Source organism: Drosophila hydei, unplaced genomic scaffold (assembly GCF_003285905.1).
Source record: "Drosophila hydei strain 15085-1641.00,03,60 unplaced genomic scaffold, DhydRS2 tig00000001-arrow-pilon, whole genome shotgun sequence".
Classification (NCBI taxonomy): Eukaryota; Metazoa; Arthropoda; class Insecta; order Diptera; family Drosophilidae; genus Drosophila; species Drosophila hydei.
Window position 1 is genome coordinate 3,937,596 of NW_022045643.1, and position 13,570 is coordinate 3,951,165.

Sequence of the window (13,570 nt, forward strand, 5' to 3'; positions counted from 1 at the left end):
GGGCATGAATCATTCAAACTGAAATAAAAATTTGACTTGGCTGTGAAACACACACATCATCACTACCAACTTGATTGAGTCGTCAAGCTATCTTCAGTTATTGAGTATTGACTTGTTTTATATATATGATAAAACATATGCGACGAACACCATAAAATATTCATGTTAATCTTATCGCTTGAGTGCATAGGGGACTCCATGTATATATACTTAGATCTATCATTGCGATTATACATATATATATATATATTGCTAATATTATTTCTGACAAACTGCAAGTGCAAACTCGTACGAGTTCTGTTCAGTAATCAGCCAATCAGATAGTATGATGTATGTGCCTAAGTGTATGCCGTAATTTTGGGCAACAGGGAACAGGGAGTTGCAAGTCTGTCTCCTGTTTTGATAAGATTAACTAACAAAAATTGGTTTCTATGTTTGGGCCCATTATATATATAACTATGCGTTGAAACGAGCAGCTACAATTTGTTTTCGTTAGCCCGACACAACAAACCAGCAAAAAGCCAATATGTTGACCGTAAGCTAAAATATAAGTGATACAGGAATATCAGCTATAATAACTTTATTCTATTTTGCTTCAGTTTGAGGAAATCGTTGAGAAGGCAAAGAATTTCAGCAAGACTGTCACTAAGGAGGATTTCCTGGAATTCTATGGCTACTACAAACAGGCCACAGTTGGCGATTGCAACATTGAGGAGCCAGAGGATGAGGAACAGAAGGCTCGCTACAATGCCTGGAAGAGCAAGGCTGGTCTGACTCTTGAAGACGCCAAAGCCCACTACATCGAGGTGTACAAGAAGTATGCTGCCAAATACGAGTAAAAATGCATTTAAAGAACTATGCAATAGCTCACAAGATTATACATTATTTATGCCACAAATGTCCTTGTTAATCAAATGTATTTATACTAATTTTATATAAACCTTAATAAACCGTAAGCATTTAAAAATAATCACGAAATATGTTTTGATATATTAAAATTGAACTACTTAAAACTAACTTGTATACTTTTAATTAAATATATATATATATATATATATATATATATATATATATATATATATGTATATATTATATATATGTATATATATATATATTATGTATATATTATATATATATGTATATATTTATTTATATATATATATATATATATTTAATTAAAAGTATACAAGTTAGTTTTAAGTAGTTCAATTTTAATATATCAAAACATATTTCGTGATTATTTTTAAATATATATAAATATTTATACATATATATACATATAAATAATTATATAATAAAATGATTAATTTGTTTCAGCTGTCTCAGCATGATAGCAATTTGCTATCTAAATGAAGCAGTCGATTAAAACAGACAGTCATTAATCATTTTATGAGTTTAATTTTTTCAAAGGTTTCCGTTACGAAAAAGGGTCTGAGAAACTAAAGTCTATAAAGAAGATAATAAATATACACGAGTTAATTATTGTCAATATTAATATACAAACAATTTCAATTATAAAAAGTGTATATATGTTGCTTCATTTATGCATTGAATTTGACTCAACTCAAAATCAGGCGCCTGAAAGTATGCTAAGCTTAAATATGCAAATTTTCAAAGGTGTAAGAGCTACGTCTCTATAAGCTTCCATTAATAACGAAAAGCTTTTATGACGGTTTTCGTTTAAATATGATTCTGGTGGTATATAGGATAATAACACTTCAGCTCATTTGTGTTTAATTTATAATTCTTGAATTTCTGATAAGTTTATTTCAATATAAATAACAATTGAATGCATTCATAGAAAATTGAAATTATTATCTGTATATAACTCAAACTTATAGATAAAGTTTATATTTACTGTTAATCTCAAAGCTGACTAACTTTCAAACAAGTTTTCTAGAAGTGCTTACTGTATTGTTCCGATTAACAATCGAAGTTCATAGAATTGCAATTTGTTGTCCTCATTACTACATACGTGGCCAGATAGAATAAGCAGAGCCATTAAGTTGTGTATACGTCGAGCAGTCATCAGGTGTTGAGAACTGATTAGAAGAAATTCTACAAAGTCGTGACTACAGCTGCGATTAGATGAGTGTCGTACTTCGCACTCTACTGATTATATGATTAAAATAAGATCCACATCCCAAAAACAAATTCTATTGCAGCTCAAAGCTAATCTAGCAGAGCGAAACTTTGGAGAGCTCGCCAATAGCCCGTTTGGCCGTTGCCAATTGCCTTGGGGCAGAGTAGCGGACGCTCTCAAAATAGCGAGAGCTTTGGCTCGGCGTCGCCGGCGATCGTGAGCAACGCGAAAACATTTAAATTGAAAGCCAAATCGAGACTCGGATTCAGACAGTGCCGAGTTCTGTAACCGCCCAGACAGCAAAAACCAGCGTAAGTGCGTGTACTGAAATTCAACAAGTGCCAGCCCACATTATCAATATATTACAAGAAACAACAATTGACACATGTGACAATCAACAATCAGAAAAGCTCGCAGATAACGGCTGTGTTTTTTAGCCAACGAGCAATAACATATGATTCGCACGTACTCAACCCACGCCCAAATTCCTTTACCGGCGGGAAAAATTTTGCTAGTACTGCTGCTGCTGCTTCTGGTGCTTGTGCTGGTGCTGATGTATCCGTTAGATACATTTGTATCTTTTTTAGCTACCGTCATAATTTTCATAAATGAATTTCTATTCTTATTACGCTGCTGCCTGCCTGCTGCTTGGTGAAAGTTACGTCTCTCCTAAACGCTGCTGTACTCAAAATCGTGCGATGTGTGCCAAAGTTCATCTCGCTAGACAATTTGGCGGCAGTCCATTTGTCAGGCCCTCCAATTAATGGTGATCAGCGAACTGGTTTTGTCATATCATCAAGCAGAGCAGCAGTAGCAGCCGCGGTAGCCCCATCAAGTTCATTGTCACATTTATAATTTATGTTGCGTCATAGATACATATTAAACAGGCTTCAATTGTTACTTGCAGATTATAATCTAAATCCACAATGTCCCTCACTGAGGTAAGTGACAGGAAATAATTTATGTGATTTATCTTATCACAGTTGTTCAGTGATAAGTCAATAGCTTATCAACCTGTTGAGTTGTGCTAATCTCTCAAATTTTTCGTAGCAATTCAATGCCGCCGCCGAGAAGGTGAAGACTCTGACCAAGCGTCCCAGCGATGATGAGTTCCTCGAACTCTATGCCCTCTTCAAGCAGGCCACCGTTGGCGACAACGAGACCAGCAAGCCCGGCCTTCTGGACCTGAAGGGCAAGGCCAAGTGGGAGGCCTGGGGCAAGCAGAAGGGCAAGTCCACCGAGGCAGCACAGAAGGAATACATTGCCTTCGTCGAGACTCTGGTTGCCAAGTATGCCTAAGCGCAAGGCCTGAGCCAAACTAAATTGATTTTATACAACAACTAGTGAGACTAAATCTATTTAAACATATATTGTAGATAATACGGAAAGAGATCTTCTTAATGCCTAATAAAACCTGATTACTAACTTTTGTATACCCGAAAAGCTGCCTTGCCTCTCTGCTCAAAGTGCATTCCCCTCTGCCTTTTAGTTATTTGCAAGGCAAATATGTATTCAAATCCGAGCTGGGCTGGGCAGTGCTGTGCTTGTCTACGAACACGAATACGTATACGTATTAGGATTGCAATTCGTTCTTTGAACGCTCGACTGTCCATTAGCGCTCAAATGTTAATGGGCTCACCAAAAAATAATCCAATGCCAAGCGAGCCAAGAATTAGTTGTATTAGTAATGCCAACGACCTTGACGCTACGCTTTAGCTACGACTGAGTGCAGCGGATCAAGGTGCGAAAGTGCAGCAAATAATGGATTTGACTTCATTTCCATTTCCTAAACACTGAAGTGTTTACATAGCACGGAGATACGTTATGAATAGAACAAATGCGAACATCAGAGAAACTAAATATTAGTATAACGTATTACTACGACAAGCTGGCTAAACTTCCGGGTGTCAAGATGCGAGAATTGCTATTCAAGTGTAGTCAAAAATCAAGAATTGAATAAAGCAATTTTAGCGAATATTTAAATATATAAATTTCTATATTCAAACTATAAAAAATATATTAAAATAAAATAATGAAGTAGAAATTAAAATGTTTTGCAATTTTGTTTGTCAAACTGAGATATTGATAAACATAAGTGTACAGTAGAGCCTTCCTATGCCAGATACATACTCTTATAACGGCGGCAAAATTACTAAAATAAAAACCGAAAGTGTTGCAAGTAAGGTTAAATATAAAATAAAAATATAATTTGATAATTAATATTAAATAAAAATATTTTTAAATATTGGCATTAAAATTTTGAGACTGTGAAAAAATCAACAAATATGTGGACATCTATGCAAGCTGAATCTTGTTTGCATTTGCATCTGTATTTCTGCATTTCATATTTTCACTATACGAAAGTCTCTGCACTTACCTGTACAATTAGCAAAGCGTAATTGAAATGCTTTTCTTTTTGCTTTCCAGCTGATTAACAACTCTGTCGAAGAGGCGTTAGGAATTCAAAAAAATTACCGCTGGCAACAGTTGTAATTGCTGCTGGCAACATGTCGCTGTTGCCGGCTGCTCAACAGGTGAGCACAGGTGAGAGCCCGACAGCAGCAACAACAATGCGCGCTGCGCTTTTTGTTTATGAATGAAAAGCGCATAAGTAAACGGTGATAAATGTGTGTGCACGAGCGAAACCAGCGCAGAGATCGCTGGCCACAAGAGCGCGAGCGTGGCAGGAGGGCAGAGAGAGAGAGAGAGAGAGAGCGAGCGAGAGAGAGAGGAAACAGGGAGAGTGTGTGTGTATGTGAGAGAGAGCTCGAAGTGCCTCGCTCGGCAGCAACGGGCAACGACGGGCAACTGGCAACTGGTGCTAGCTGTTCAGTCTACGTTTTGGCCTAAACGCGTTTGCTTGGACTTGGCCAGCGCGCATGAGCCGTCGGTTAGTCTGCGCTGCTTACCCTCTCTTTCTCTCCAATTGTGTGCGTCTGTGTGCATGCGTGTGCGTGTGTGTCTGTCTGTGTGTTAACAAAATGTGATTAGCAAAAATACAAAAGAAGAAAAGAAGGCAACGCGATATAAAGCATTGTGGCAAAAAAGAACAGAAAGCGCAAAAACTGTGTTAAAAATAACAAAAGAAATCAACGAAAACAAAACAATTTTTGCTGCTTTTTTTTAAATTATAGTTGCTTTGCATAAATACGTATATAAATTATATATGTATATATGTATGTGTGAGTGTGTTTATATATAAAGCACAAAAGCCGCACAAGTATATATTGTTAACAGCAATGCTGAATTTTGTGCTTTATCGGCAGCAGCAACAATAAAATTAATATTGAACTACACCCAAAAGCCAACAACAATAACGGCGCAACGGCGGCTGTGCGGCTGACTTGGCCGACAGCTCACCACCAACAGCAGCAGCAGCAGCAGCAACAATAATAATAATAACAACAACAAGCACAACCACAGTCATCGTCGTCGTCTACCTTTTTCGTGCCTTTTCAAGTGTTTTTTATTGCTGCACAACCTCCCCTTTCCCCCCTAAACGGAGCATAGAGCAAGCAAGTGAGCGAGCGAGAAAGAGAGAGAGAGTCTGCGTGTGTGTGTGAGGTAGCGTGAGTGTGAGCGAGAGCGTGTGTCTGGTTTGGCGCTGTATTCAGTCTCGGCTTTGCGGCCAGTTTCAACTCCCTGATATGAGCCAGCTGTGTCTGCCTGGGCCGCACACATACACACATATATGCACACACACACAGATACATGCATGTTCGTACATATATGTAGCTACGACAGAGCATGCAATTTTGGTAAGTCAACGTTTACCGTTAAAGCGAGCTCGCAACTCAACGCAGCTCGTCTTAGTTGACTTAGCGCAGCTTATCTACCTGTTCCAATGGCCAGCAGCGGCTAATTAAAAGCGCCCTTCATAAATGTGCCAAAGCGTTTATGTTTTAGGACTTTGTGTTGTGCGACTTAGTTCTACACCTCGATTTCTTTTCTCTTGCTCCTTCTGTTTTTTGTTTTACTTGTGTTTCGTATGTGCTGTGATTTGTTGTTCTTGTTTTTTTCTTGTTCTTGTTATTGTTGTTGTAGCGCTAATTCGCAGCATTTCATTTGCGGCTCTTTTCATTAATAAGTTTCACGCGACGCTCATTTTTCAACACGTTCTCCCCCCGCAGCCGTGAAAGCCCCTAAGAGCCCCCTCGTTTACCTATCCTTTGCTTAGCTTGTGTCTGGCTCGGATTACCGTGTTGATGTTGTATTTACTTAAGTATAATCGTGTATATATCTATATATAGCTGTGTCTGTGGTTATATATCAGAAAGTATATTTGTGTAAAAACACCAAATGAGGGCTTAACATAAATTCTGTTTCGGCTTTTTATTTTATTTCTGCTAATTTCTTTTTATTTGGTTTCTCACGCTGCGGCTTAATAAATTTGCTCAGCAATTTGTATGGGAAGCTGTGTGTGTAGGCAGGCGACACGATTAAGCTAGGTATACGGCTCTAGAGAGACACATGACTAAAGGTAAAAGTGTAAATTAACTTGGCTTAGAATGATGTTTAACATATTCAAATGGAAAAGAATGAATGATAGATAGATAAATAGATAATAAGAGAGATACATATATATAGATCTACCTATCTGAGATAGAAAAACAACAAAAGAGAATTAGATAAATAGATAGAAATATAAATAAAGATGATTCCAGATGAATTTAGATGCATTGATATAGATATAGATACATATAGATAAGCATATAAGTATCACACCATCTAAATATACTAACTAAGCCAGACGAGCAGAGGTAAGGTTGATCAGTTTGTTAAGTTGTTAATCTAACACTAATCAGCAAGGCACGAAGCGTTTTTAAACTCATGAGAATTGCATAGAAGGGCATTCCGTTTAGCAAGGCTTAACATTTATTAGATATAAGCTTAGTTCTCTGTAAAAAGCTATTGCCTGCGCTGAGCTGCGGCAATGGAAGTCTCTGCGCATGCGTAGCGTAGGGCAGGCATCAACCAAAGCCAGACCACAAAACTTGTTTCAGCCAGACAAAACAACAACAATGGCAACAACAACAACAACCACGCAGAATACTCGATTTGTATGTGCGCCTAACTGAAGCTTAGAGCAGAACACAACTTAAGCTATGACCGATGCTGAGACTGCGACTGCAGCTTGCCACATGCAACTTGCAACTTGCAACCTGGCCAGCCGCACGACACTTGACGCTCCCTAAGGCCAGGTATTTGCAACAGCAGCAACAACGGCAAATAACTGTGACCAGGAATGCGCAAACAAGAACAAGACACTTGCCTTGCACGCAATGCGACTCACAATCAAAATATTGCCATAGCCACTGCAATTGCAATACGTATACGCACCGTAGATCGAATATTTGAATGTGAGACTGCAGCAGGGCTGGGTCTGGGGCTGGCAGGCGTGGCACGCATAACTCAAAGCCTTGTCACTTCGCTGAACACTTGGCCCCGCTTGCCAGTTTGAGTTTCTATTCTCTCCCAGCCCCTCCCACGCTCGCCCTCTCTATCTTTCCGCTCGCTCTGCATTGCAAATTAAGTCATTTGCACATGGACCACAAATGTCAACTGCTACGCTGCTCATTTAAGCCAATTTGAACTCTGTCATTTCGGCTCGAAGACTTCAGCATTGTTTGTGTCCAGTGATCTATGTGATTTTGTTGTTGTGGCTGCCCTCTCTTGACTACGAGATCCGTTTCGCTTCGTCTTTGTATTTGTGTTTTTGTACGGGCCGACTGGCTAGCTGGCTGTCTGGCTAGCTGGCTGGCTGGCTAGCTGGCTGGCTGACTGGGCTTGTGTATTAACCTGCCGCACCGGTTTCGGTTTATGTTTTAGCCAACGCCATCATCATCATCATCCATTACTTATACTTATATATATATGTGTATATAGGTGTATTTCTATTTCTCTTTTAATTTTCTCTCGAGCGCGCGCAAAGTTGTTTTTGTTGCTGCTGTTGCTGCGACTTGTTGCTGCCTCTTTATTTATTTTTTAACCAGTTTCTTTGCTGCAACCTGAGCGCGAATGAGCCATAAATAACAAAATCAACAGCAACAACAACAACAACCAAAGTGCTGCGGCTGTCCCGGTTTCCAGGAAGCAAATGTCCGTCCCGAGTCTGTCGCTGTCTGCGTCTGCAATTCGCGTGCAGAGAGAGAGCTCTTTGGCTTGCTTGACTGCCTGACTGGCTGACTGGCTGACTGGCTGCCCAGGCGTCTATGGATTATGCAACTTTTGGTTTTTATTTGAAAATTTAATAATCCGCAGCGCGTTGGCGTCGCTTCCTTGATGGCTACAAAGACAGAGGAAGCGAGAGGAAGCCAGAGGCAGCGTCAGTCATGTTGTGCAGCTTTTCAATGCGCCCACAAAGCAAATTCCATTGTGTGAGCCGTCTTAAGGCTTAACGTCTTAATCCCCACGACTGTGGAATTTTGCGCATCTAATCAAAATCTAATTCGCTGCGACGCCAAGTGCATTCCACACACGTCTGTGCTTGGCCAACAATCATTTCTGTGCACATTCGTGACAGCCGTCGAGTGGTCTGCTCCGATAGCGGAGCAAACAGCAGTTCGCATGTGTTTTGAAGAGACCCAGTGCCCGCTCTCCGAGAACACTCCCAGGGAATCCCCACATACGAAACAGAAACACAAATATTCAAAAGCAGCAGCAGCGTATTTCATTACCTTCTTCGGAATTGCTGCATGGGCAAAATGTTGCCAAATCAGTTGAATATACAAATACATAAAGATGTATTTATATACACACATATATATATGTATGTGTGTGTGTGTGTACAGTTAACCTTGACCAACAAGCGATCTTTAAAGTGTGTTGAAATCGAATTTATTTGTCATACTTAACAAATATGTCTAAAGGTTTTTGTAGCTCCCGTTGAAGCCCACTAAAAGGTCAGTTACAATGCCCACAAAGCCAGCAGCTGATAAAGCCCAATTGCCGATAAGGAGTTATGGACGAGTGCAGTTGTTTAATATCATTTATAGTTTTTCGCTAGAACTTTAGTCAGTAGTAAAACCTTTACAGTCTAGCGAGGCAGCGTGCTAAGTGGATGGTTTTGGCGAGTTCGTTTCGCATGGAGACAATGCAACAAGTCTTTGTTGGCCATAGCCGCACATCTATATATATCTATATCTATATCTGTATCTATATATATCTATTTATATAAGTCAGCAGACGTGAATGCAGCCCAGACGCCAGGCTGGAAATGCCAGCGCGAGAGGCAGAGAGTGAGAGAGAGAGTGCAACAAATATTTAGTCAAGTGGAGAAATGCTGCTGATGGCTGCATCTGAGTTGCTTGTTTGGCACCCTTCGCTCCGCCAATTGCATTTGCCTTGGCGATAAGATAAAAAATCGCTGCGAGCGGCGCCTGAACTCTGGGCACGTTGCCAAACGCGAAGATGGCAATGAAAATGGCAACGCAACTGAAAGGGCGAAGAGAACAAGCAAACTCAGACAGCCCGAACTAATGCTCGATTCTGCAATTCTATTGCAGCCTGCCCAAGGAAATGATTGACTAGACCAAGGCAGCCCGAGGCCACGAGATGCACGAACTGTTTACGAAAGTGCTCGCCAAGCGCGATTTGTCTAGAGCCGGAGATCTGTTCTCGGTGCCCGATGCGGACATTGTCAACGACATCACGGAGGTGGTGAGTCGCGTGAATGAGCGAAAGAGCGAAAGACCCCCTTGATAACAAACTAATCGCCTGCCTCTCACCTGCAGCTCTGCGAAATAAATCCCATCATCTCGCACGCGGATTACGTGAAGAACAACAATGATCAGAGCGTGGTGGAGATCTGTGTGACTCGCGTGCTTTCCTGCATCCGGGAGACACGCAGCGCGGAACGCTATTGCGCAGCTCTGGTCGATTTGCTGAAGACCTGTTTGCTGTGGAATCTGCAGCCGGTGGCTGCCACCAAGGAGGAGCCGCCACATGCCAAAATCGCTGCTGACATTATCTCCAGCATATTCTTGGTGAGTCGCGCACGCCTTGTCACTGCCTGTGCCTCCTGCCTAACTCTTTGCCCCTGCAGAACTATGATAAGAAAGAACTGATGAAAATTGCGCTGCCCATTGCCGTGCAGTTTCTGCCCAAGGGCAACAAGGAGCTGTCCCGCAATCTGGCCAGCTACCTGTCGCTGGCTGCCATTGACTACGCCTACTTGCTGATAGACATTATGGAGCCGATCATGGACTCCATACTCGCTGGTAACTATGGACTGCTGCGTGTGCTCTCGCAGGTGTACGAGGTCTCGCCGGAGACGGTAACGCCACATGCGCCGCAGCTCATTCCGCTGCTGCCACAGTGCGATGCCCAGGAGCGCATGGCCGTCTTCCAGCTCTATCTGCTCATTGTGCAGAAGTCGCCGGCGGTGCTGGAGTCATGTGTGCCGCAGCTGTGCAACTTCTTGCAGGACAGCGACACCTCCAACATCACCATGCAAATCCTGCTGAAGCTGGCGCAGCATGCGCCCCACCTGTTGGTCGAGCACTTCGAGCAGCTGCGCCTGGCAGCCAAGGCCAATCCCAGCACGGTCACACTGTGTGCCCAGATACTAACCACCTCGGGCATTGGCAGCAAGGAGACGGCTCAGCAAGCGCTGGACTTTGTGCTGGAGCATCTGCCCGCCCAGGCGCTGCTGCAGCAGGAGGCAACGCGTTTGTGCTCCGCCTATCCCGTGCTATTTACGGACAAGGTGCTGGCGTGTGTGCGACAAAAGAATGCTGCGCTCAGCTCACAGCATGATGTGGGCAACAAGATCTCGGGCGGCGTCACCATTGTCAGCCTCAACAGCAGCTCCAGCCCCAGCCCCAGCGCCAGCACCAGCACGCAGCTCAAGCCAGGTAGGTGGCAATACTCAAGCAACAGTTACACCTTTATTAACTTTGAGGTCTTCTATAGCAGCTCCAGCTGCAACGCCTCCAAGCAGCAGCAGCAGCAGTAACATTGTTCAGCAGCCAAGCGCTGCTAATGCCATGCCCACGCCCAGTGCAGCGCCAGCGCCAGCGGCTGCAGTAGCTACACCCGCAGCAGCTGTGCCCGTTGCCACGCCCACGCCTCCGCACACAGGCTATACGAGACGTGTGAAGCTGGGCGACTCGCGCAGCACTGGGCGCCTGCATCCGGCGAGCAACACGCACAGAAGTGTGACCCGACTCAATGTGGCCAGCGGCTCGGTTGGCGGACTGCACAAGAGCATGACGCGGCTGAGCAATTCTCAAATCAATCAACAGCCCGGCGGCAGCTCCAATGGCAATGTGATCGTGCAGACAGGTGCCATGCCCAAGCAGCCAACGTCTCCAGCCAATCCCCCGGTCACGCCAGTGCCACCCTTAAGCAACGATGTGATCATCACTGGACACAACAAGCATGGCATACCCGTTACCTCGGGCGGAGTGACTGTGACCACGTCGCCATCCAAAGTGCGGCCACACTCGCAGGGGCCCTCCACGCTGCTCAACTCCAGCACGGTGCTGATGAAGTACAGCACAGACGCACTGAATCAGTCCGTGGGCTCCATATCCATACCGCCATCGGTGGCTGCCTCAACGGCTGCGGTGCAGCAGTCACAGAATGCCGTCTCCGTGCATCATGCGTCGCCAGCTGTGCCCCAATCTTCCAGCAATGGCAACGCCAAGTCTGTCATGAAGCTGCCCGTGAATGGCAATGTAACTATCCCCAAAATATCATTGACTTCCTTTAGCTTACCTTTTGCATTCGTCTGCTTAGAGCGAGGTGATTGTCTCGGGTCCCACAACCACAACGAATGTGGCGCCCAGGCGCAGCGACAACACCAGCCGCACTTTGCTCAATGCCAACAGCGTGATGGACCAGCGCATGAGCACCTTTGAGCCCTATCAGATCATGCGGGATCCCGTGCAGCAGTTCTGCGAAAAGAACTTCATCTCGATTAAGTCATACATGGATGAGGTCTCACAGCATCTGCCGCCACCCACACGCTGCAGCATCGAGGGTAGGTCCCTCCTGCTCTCACTCTCTTTCACTGCTCTATACTGATCTCTCTCTCTCCCTCTTTCTACACACTTCGCTTGATCACTTAAACCACACACACATACACACATCACACAGTTTCTAATGAATTTGCAGAGCGTCGCAAGAAGGTGGCCAAGCTGCATTTCGCTTGCCAGATTCGTGGTCCGCATTGCCTCTACTCCAAGACGTGCTTCACGATGCGCACACGCAACCCCAAGACCTGGATACACATGATCTTCCTAGACTTTCAAGTGCGCCATTTTGTAAGTTTGAACCGGAAACTGTCTTAAGGGAAGCTATCTTAATAAGATTCCTTGTGCGTCCTCTCAGGTCAAGGAGAAATGCGTGCTCAGCACTCGAGAGCCGGGCATCAGCAATCTGAAAAACATCTGGCAGATACTCAAGTGCGAGAATCGCAGCTTCACCGAACTGGTGACCAGTCAATTTCCCCAGGTCAAGGTGGGTATCCATTTGTAACCAAGCAAGCTTCTCGTGCTCATTGGACGCCTTCCACCTGTCTGTAGGACCGCGAGATACTTGTGAACGAGCTGCGCCACTCGGGCTTTCTGGATGTATTTGAAGTGTCCAAGACGGACAAGTCCAATCCCAATTGCAATGAGCTGGAGTATCAGTGGGGCTGCTTTCTGTGCAATCATCCGGACAAGGCGGTTGGCTTTCTCAATGGCAGCAACCAGCCCATGATTGAGGGCCAGCTCAAGGAGAAGAAGGGCAAGTGGCGACTATTTAGGCGCTGGCGCACGCGCTACTTTACGCTCTCCGGCGCACATCTGTCCTGCAAGGGATCCGTAAGTGTTCACACACAAATACTTCGATCAAATTGTTTACCAGATTTTACACAATTTGCAGAGCGGCGGCGAAAGCATCGATGTAAATCAAATACGCTCCGTGAAGGTTTCTCGTGGCGCTCGCAACATACCCAAGGCGTTTGAGATCTTTACTGCCGATCAGACCCTAATACTCAAGCCCAAGGATGGCAAGAATGCCGAGGAATGGGTGCAGTGTCTCAGCATTGTCGTCGCCCACTCGCAGGCACGCGACAATCCCACTGTGAAGACCAACAGCCTACCCGCCCGCAGCATTGGCAGCAGCAAGCCCTCCTTCTAGCTTGCCGCGCATCCCAATTCCCAGAACCCAATCGCAACCTGAACCTACATTGTGAGATTATTTGTAATTGTAAAGACCACAAACAAAACACATAAAAGACAAAATGCGGCGGCCGCAACATATAGCTGTCTATATATACATATACAAATACATATACATATACACATACATATACATATGAAGATACTTATATATATATACCATATACGAATACATGTTATATATATGAACGTATTTATGCCCATACTTATAGACTTATCTAGCATTAGTACCTACCATTTCAAGGGATTTTTCAAAAATTTTGCGAAATTGTTTTTACGAAAGTAGTTGATTTTTTTACATTTAGTTTATGCTTAT

The 13,570-nt window shown here is 43.8% G+C and overlaps 3 protein-coding genes across 9 annotated transcripts; all 3 read left to right on the forward strand.

Moving 5' to 3' along the window:
* Nucleotides 1–339: 339 nt before the first annotated feature.
* LOC111603709 (acyl-CoA-binding protein) lies at nt 340–940 on the forward strand. The gene is made up of 2 exons (XM_023321410.2): nt 340–535; nt 600–940. Exons 1-2 carry the CDS (start codon nt 527–529, stop codon nt 837–839), a joined length of 249 nt encoding a protein of 82 aa, XP_023177178.1. The 5' UTR covers nt 340–526; the 3' UTR covers nt 840–940.
* A 1,392-nt stretch (nt 941–2,332) lies between these two features.
* Nucleotides 2,333–3,526, forward strand: LOC111603689 (acyl-CoA-binding protein homolog). 2 transcript variants are annotated; one of them, XM_023321374.2, is made up of 3 exons: nt 2,333–2,394; nt 2,991–3,024; nt 3,134–3,526. In XM_023321374.2, the coding sequence occupies exons 2-3, from the start codon at nt 3,010–3,012 to the stop codon at nt 3,380–3,382; spliced, it is 264 nt and encodes an 87-aa protein (XP_023177142.1). In that variant the 5' UTR covers nt 2,333–2,394; nt 2,991–3,009; the 3' UTR covers nt 3,383–3,526. The 2 variants fall into 2 exon arrangements, with proteins under 2 accessions (XP_023177142.1, XP_023177143.1); XM_023321375.2 differs by having other exon boundaries at nt 2,361–2,398.
* A 1,395-nt stretch (nt 3,527–4,921) lies between these two features.
* Nucleotides 4,922–13,397, forward strand: LOC111594851 (protein melted). Of its 6 annotated transcripts, none has more exons than XM_023308323.2 (10): nt 4,922–4,973; nt 9,589–9,742; nt 9,817–10,068; nt 10,128–10,938; nt 10,997–11,763; nt 11,825–12,068; nt 12,185–12,351; nt 12,419–12,547; nt 12,613–12,894; nt 12,956–13,397. In XM_023308323.2, exons 2-10 carry the CDS (start codon nt 9,638–9,640, stop codon nt 13,211–13,213), a joined length of 3,015 nt encoding a protein of 1,004 aa, XP_023164091.2. In that variant the 5' UTR covers nt 4,922–4,973; nt 9,589–9,637; the 3' UTR covers nt 13,214–13,397. The 6 variants fall into 6 exon arrangements, with proteins under 6 accessions (XP_023164091.2, XP_023164097.2, XP_023164092.2 ...); XM_023308329.2 differs by having other exon boundaries at nt 11,000–11,763; XM_023308324.2 differs by having other exon boundaries at nt 4,933–5,013.
* The last annotated feature ends 173 nt before the right edge of the window (nt 13,398–13,570 follow it).

Bases quoted from the DNA above. Each gene is read 5' to 3' on its own strand.
- LOC111594851 (XM_023308323.2), top strand. From the start codon at position 9,638: ATGCACGAACTGTTTACGAAAGTGCTCGCCAAGCGCGATTTGTCTAGA. The intron at 12,352-12,418 runs GTAAGTTTGAAC...GCGTCCTCTCAG, and splicing joins ACTTTCAAGTGCGCCATTTT to GTCAAGGAGAAATGCGTGCT. The intron at 12,548-12,612 runs GTGGGTATCCAT...ACCTGTCTGTAG, and splicing joins GTCAATTTCCCCAGGTCAAG to GACCGCGAGATACTTGTGAA.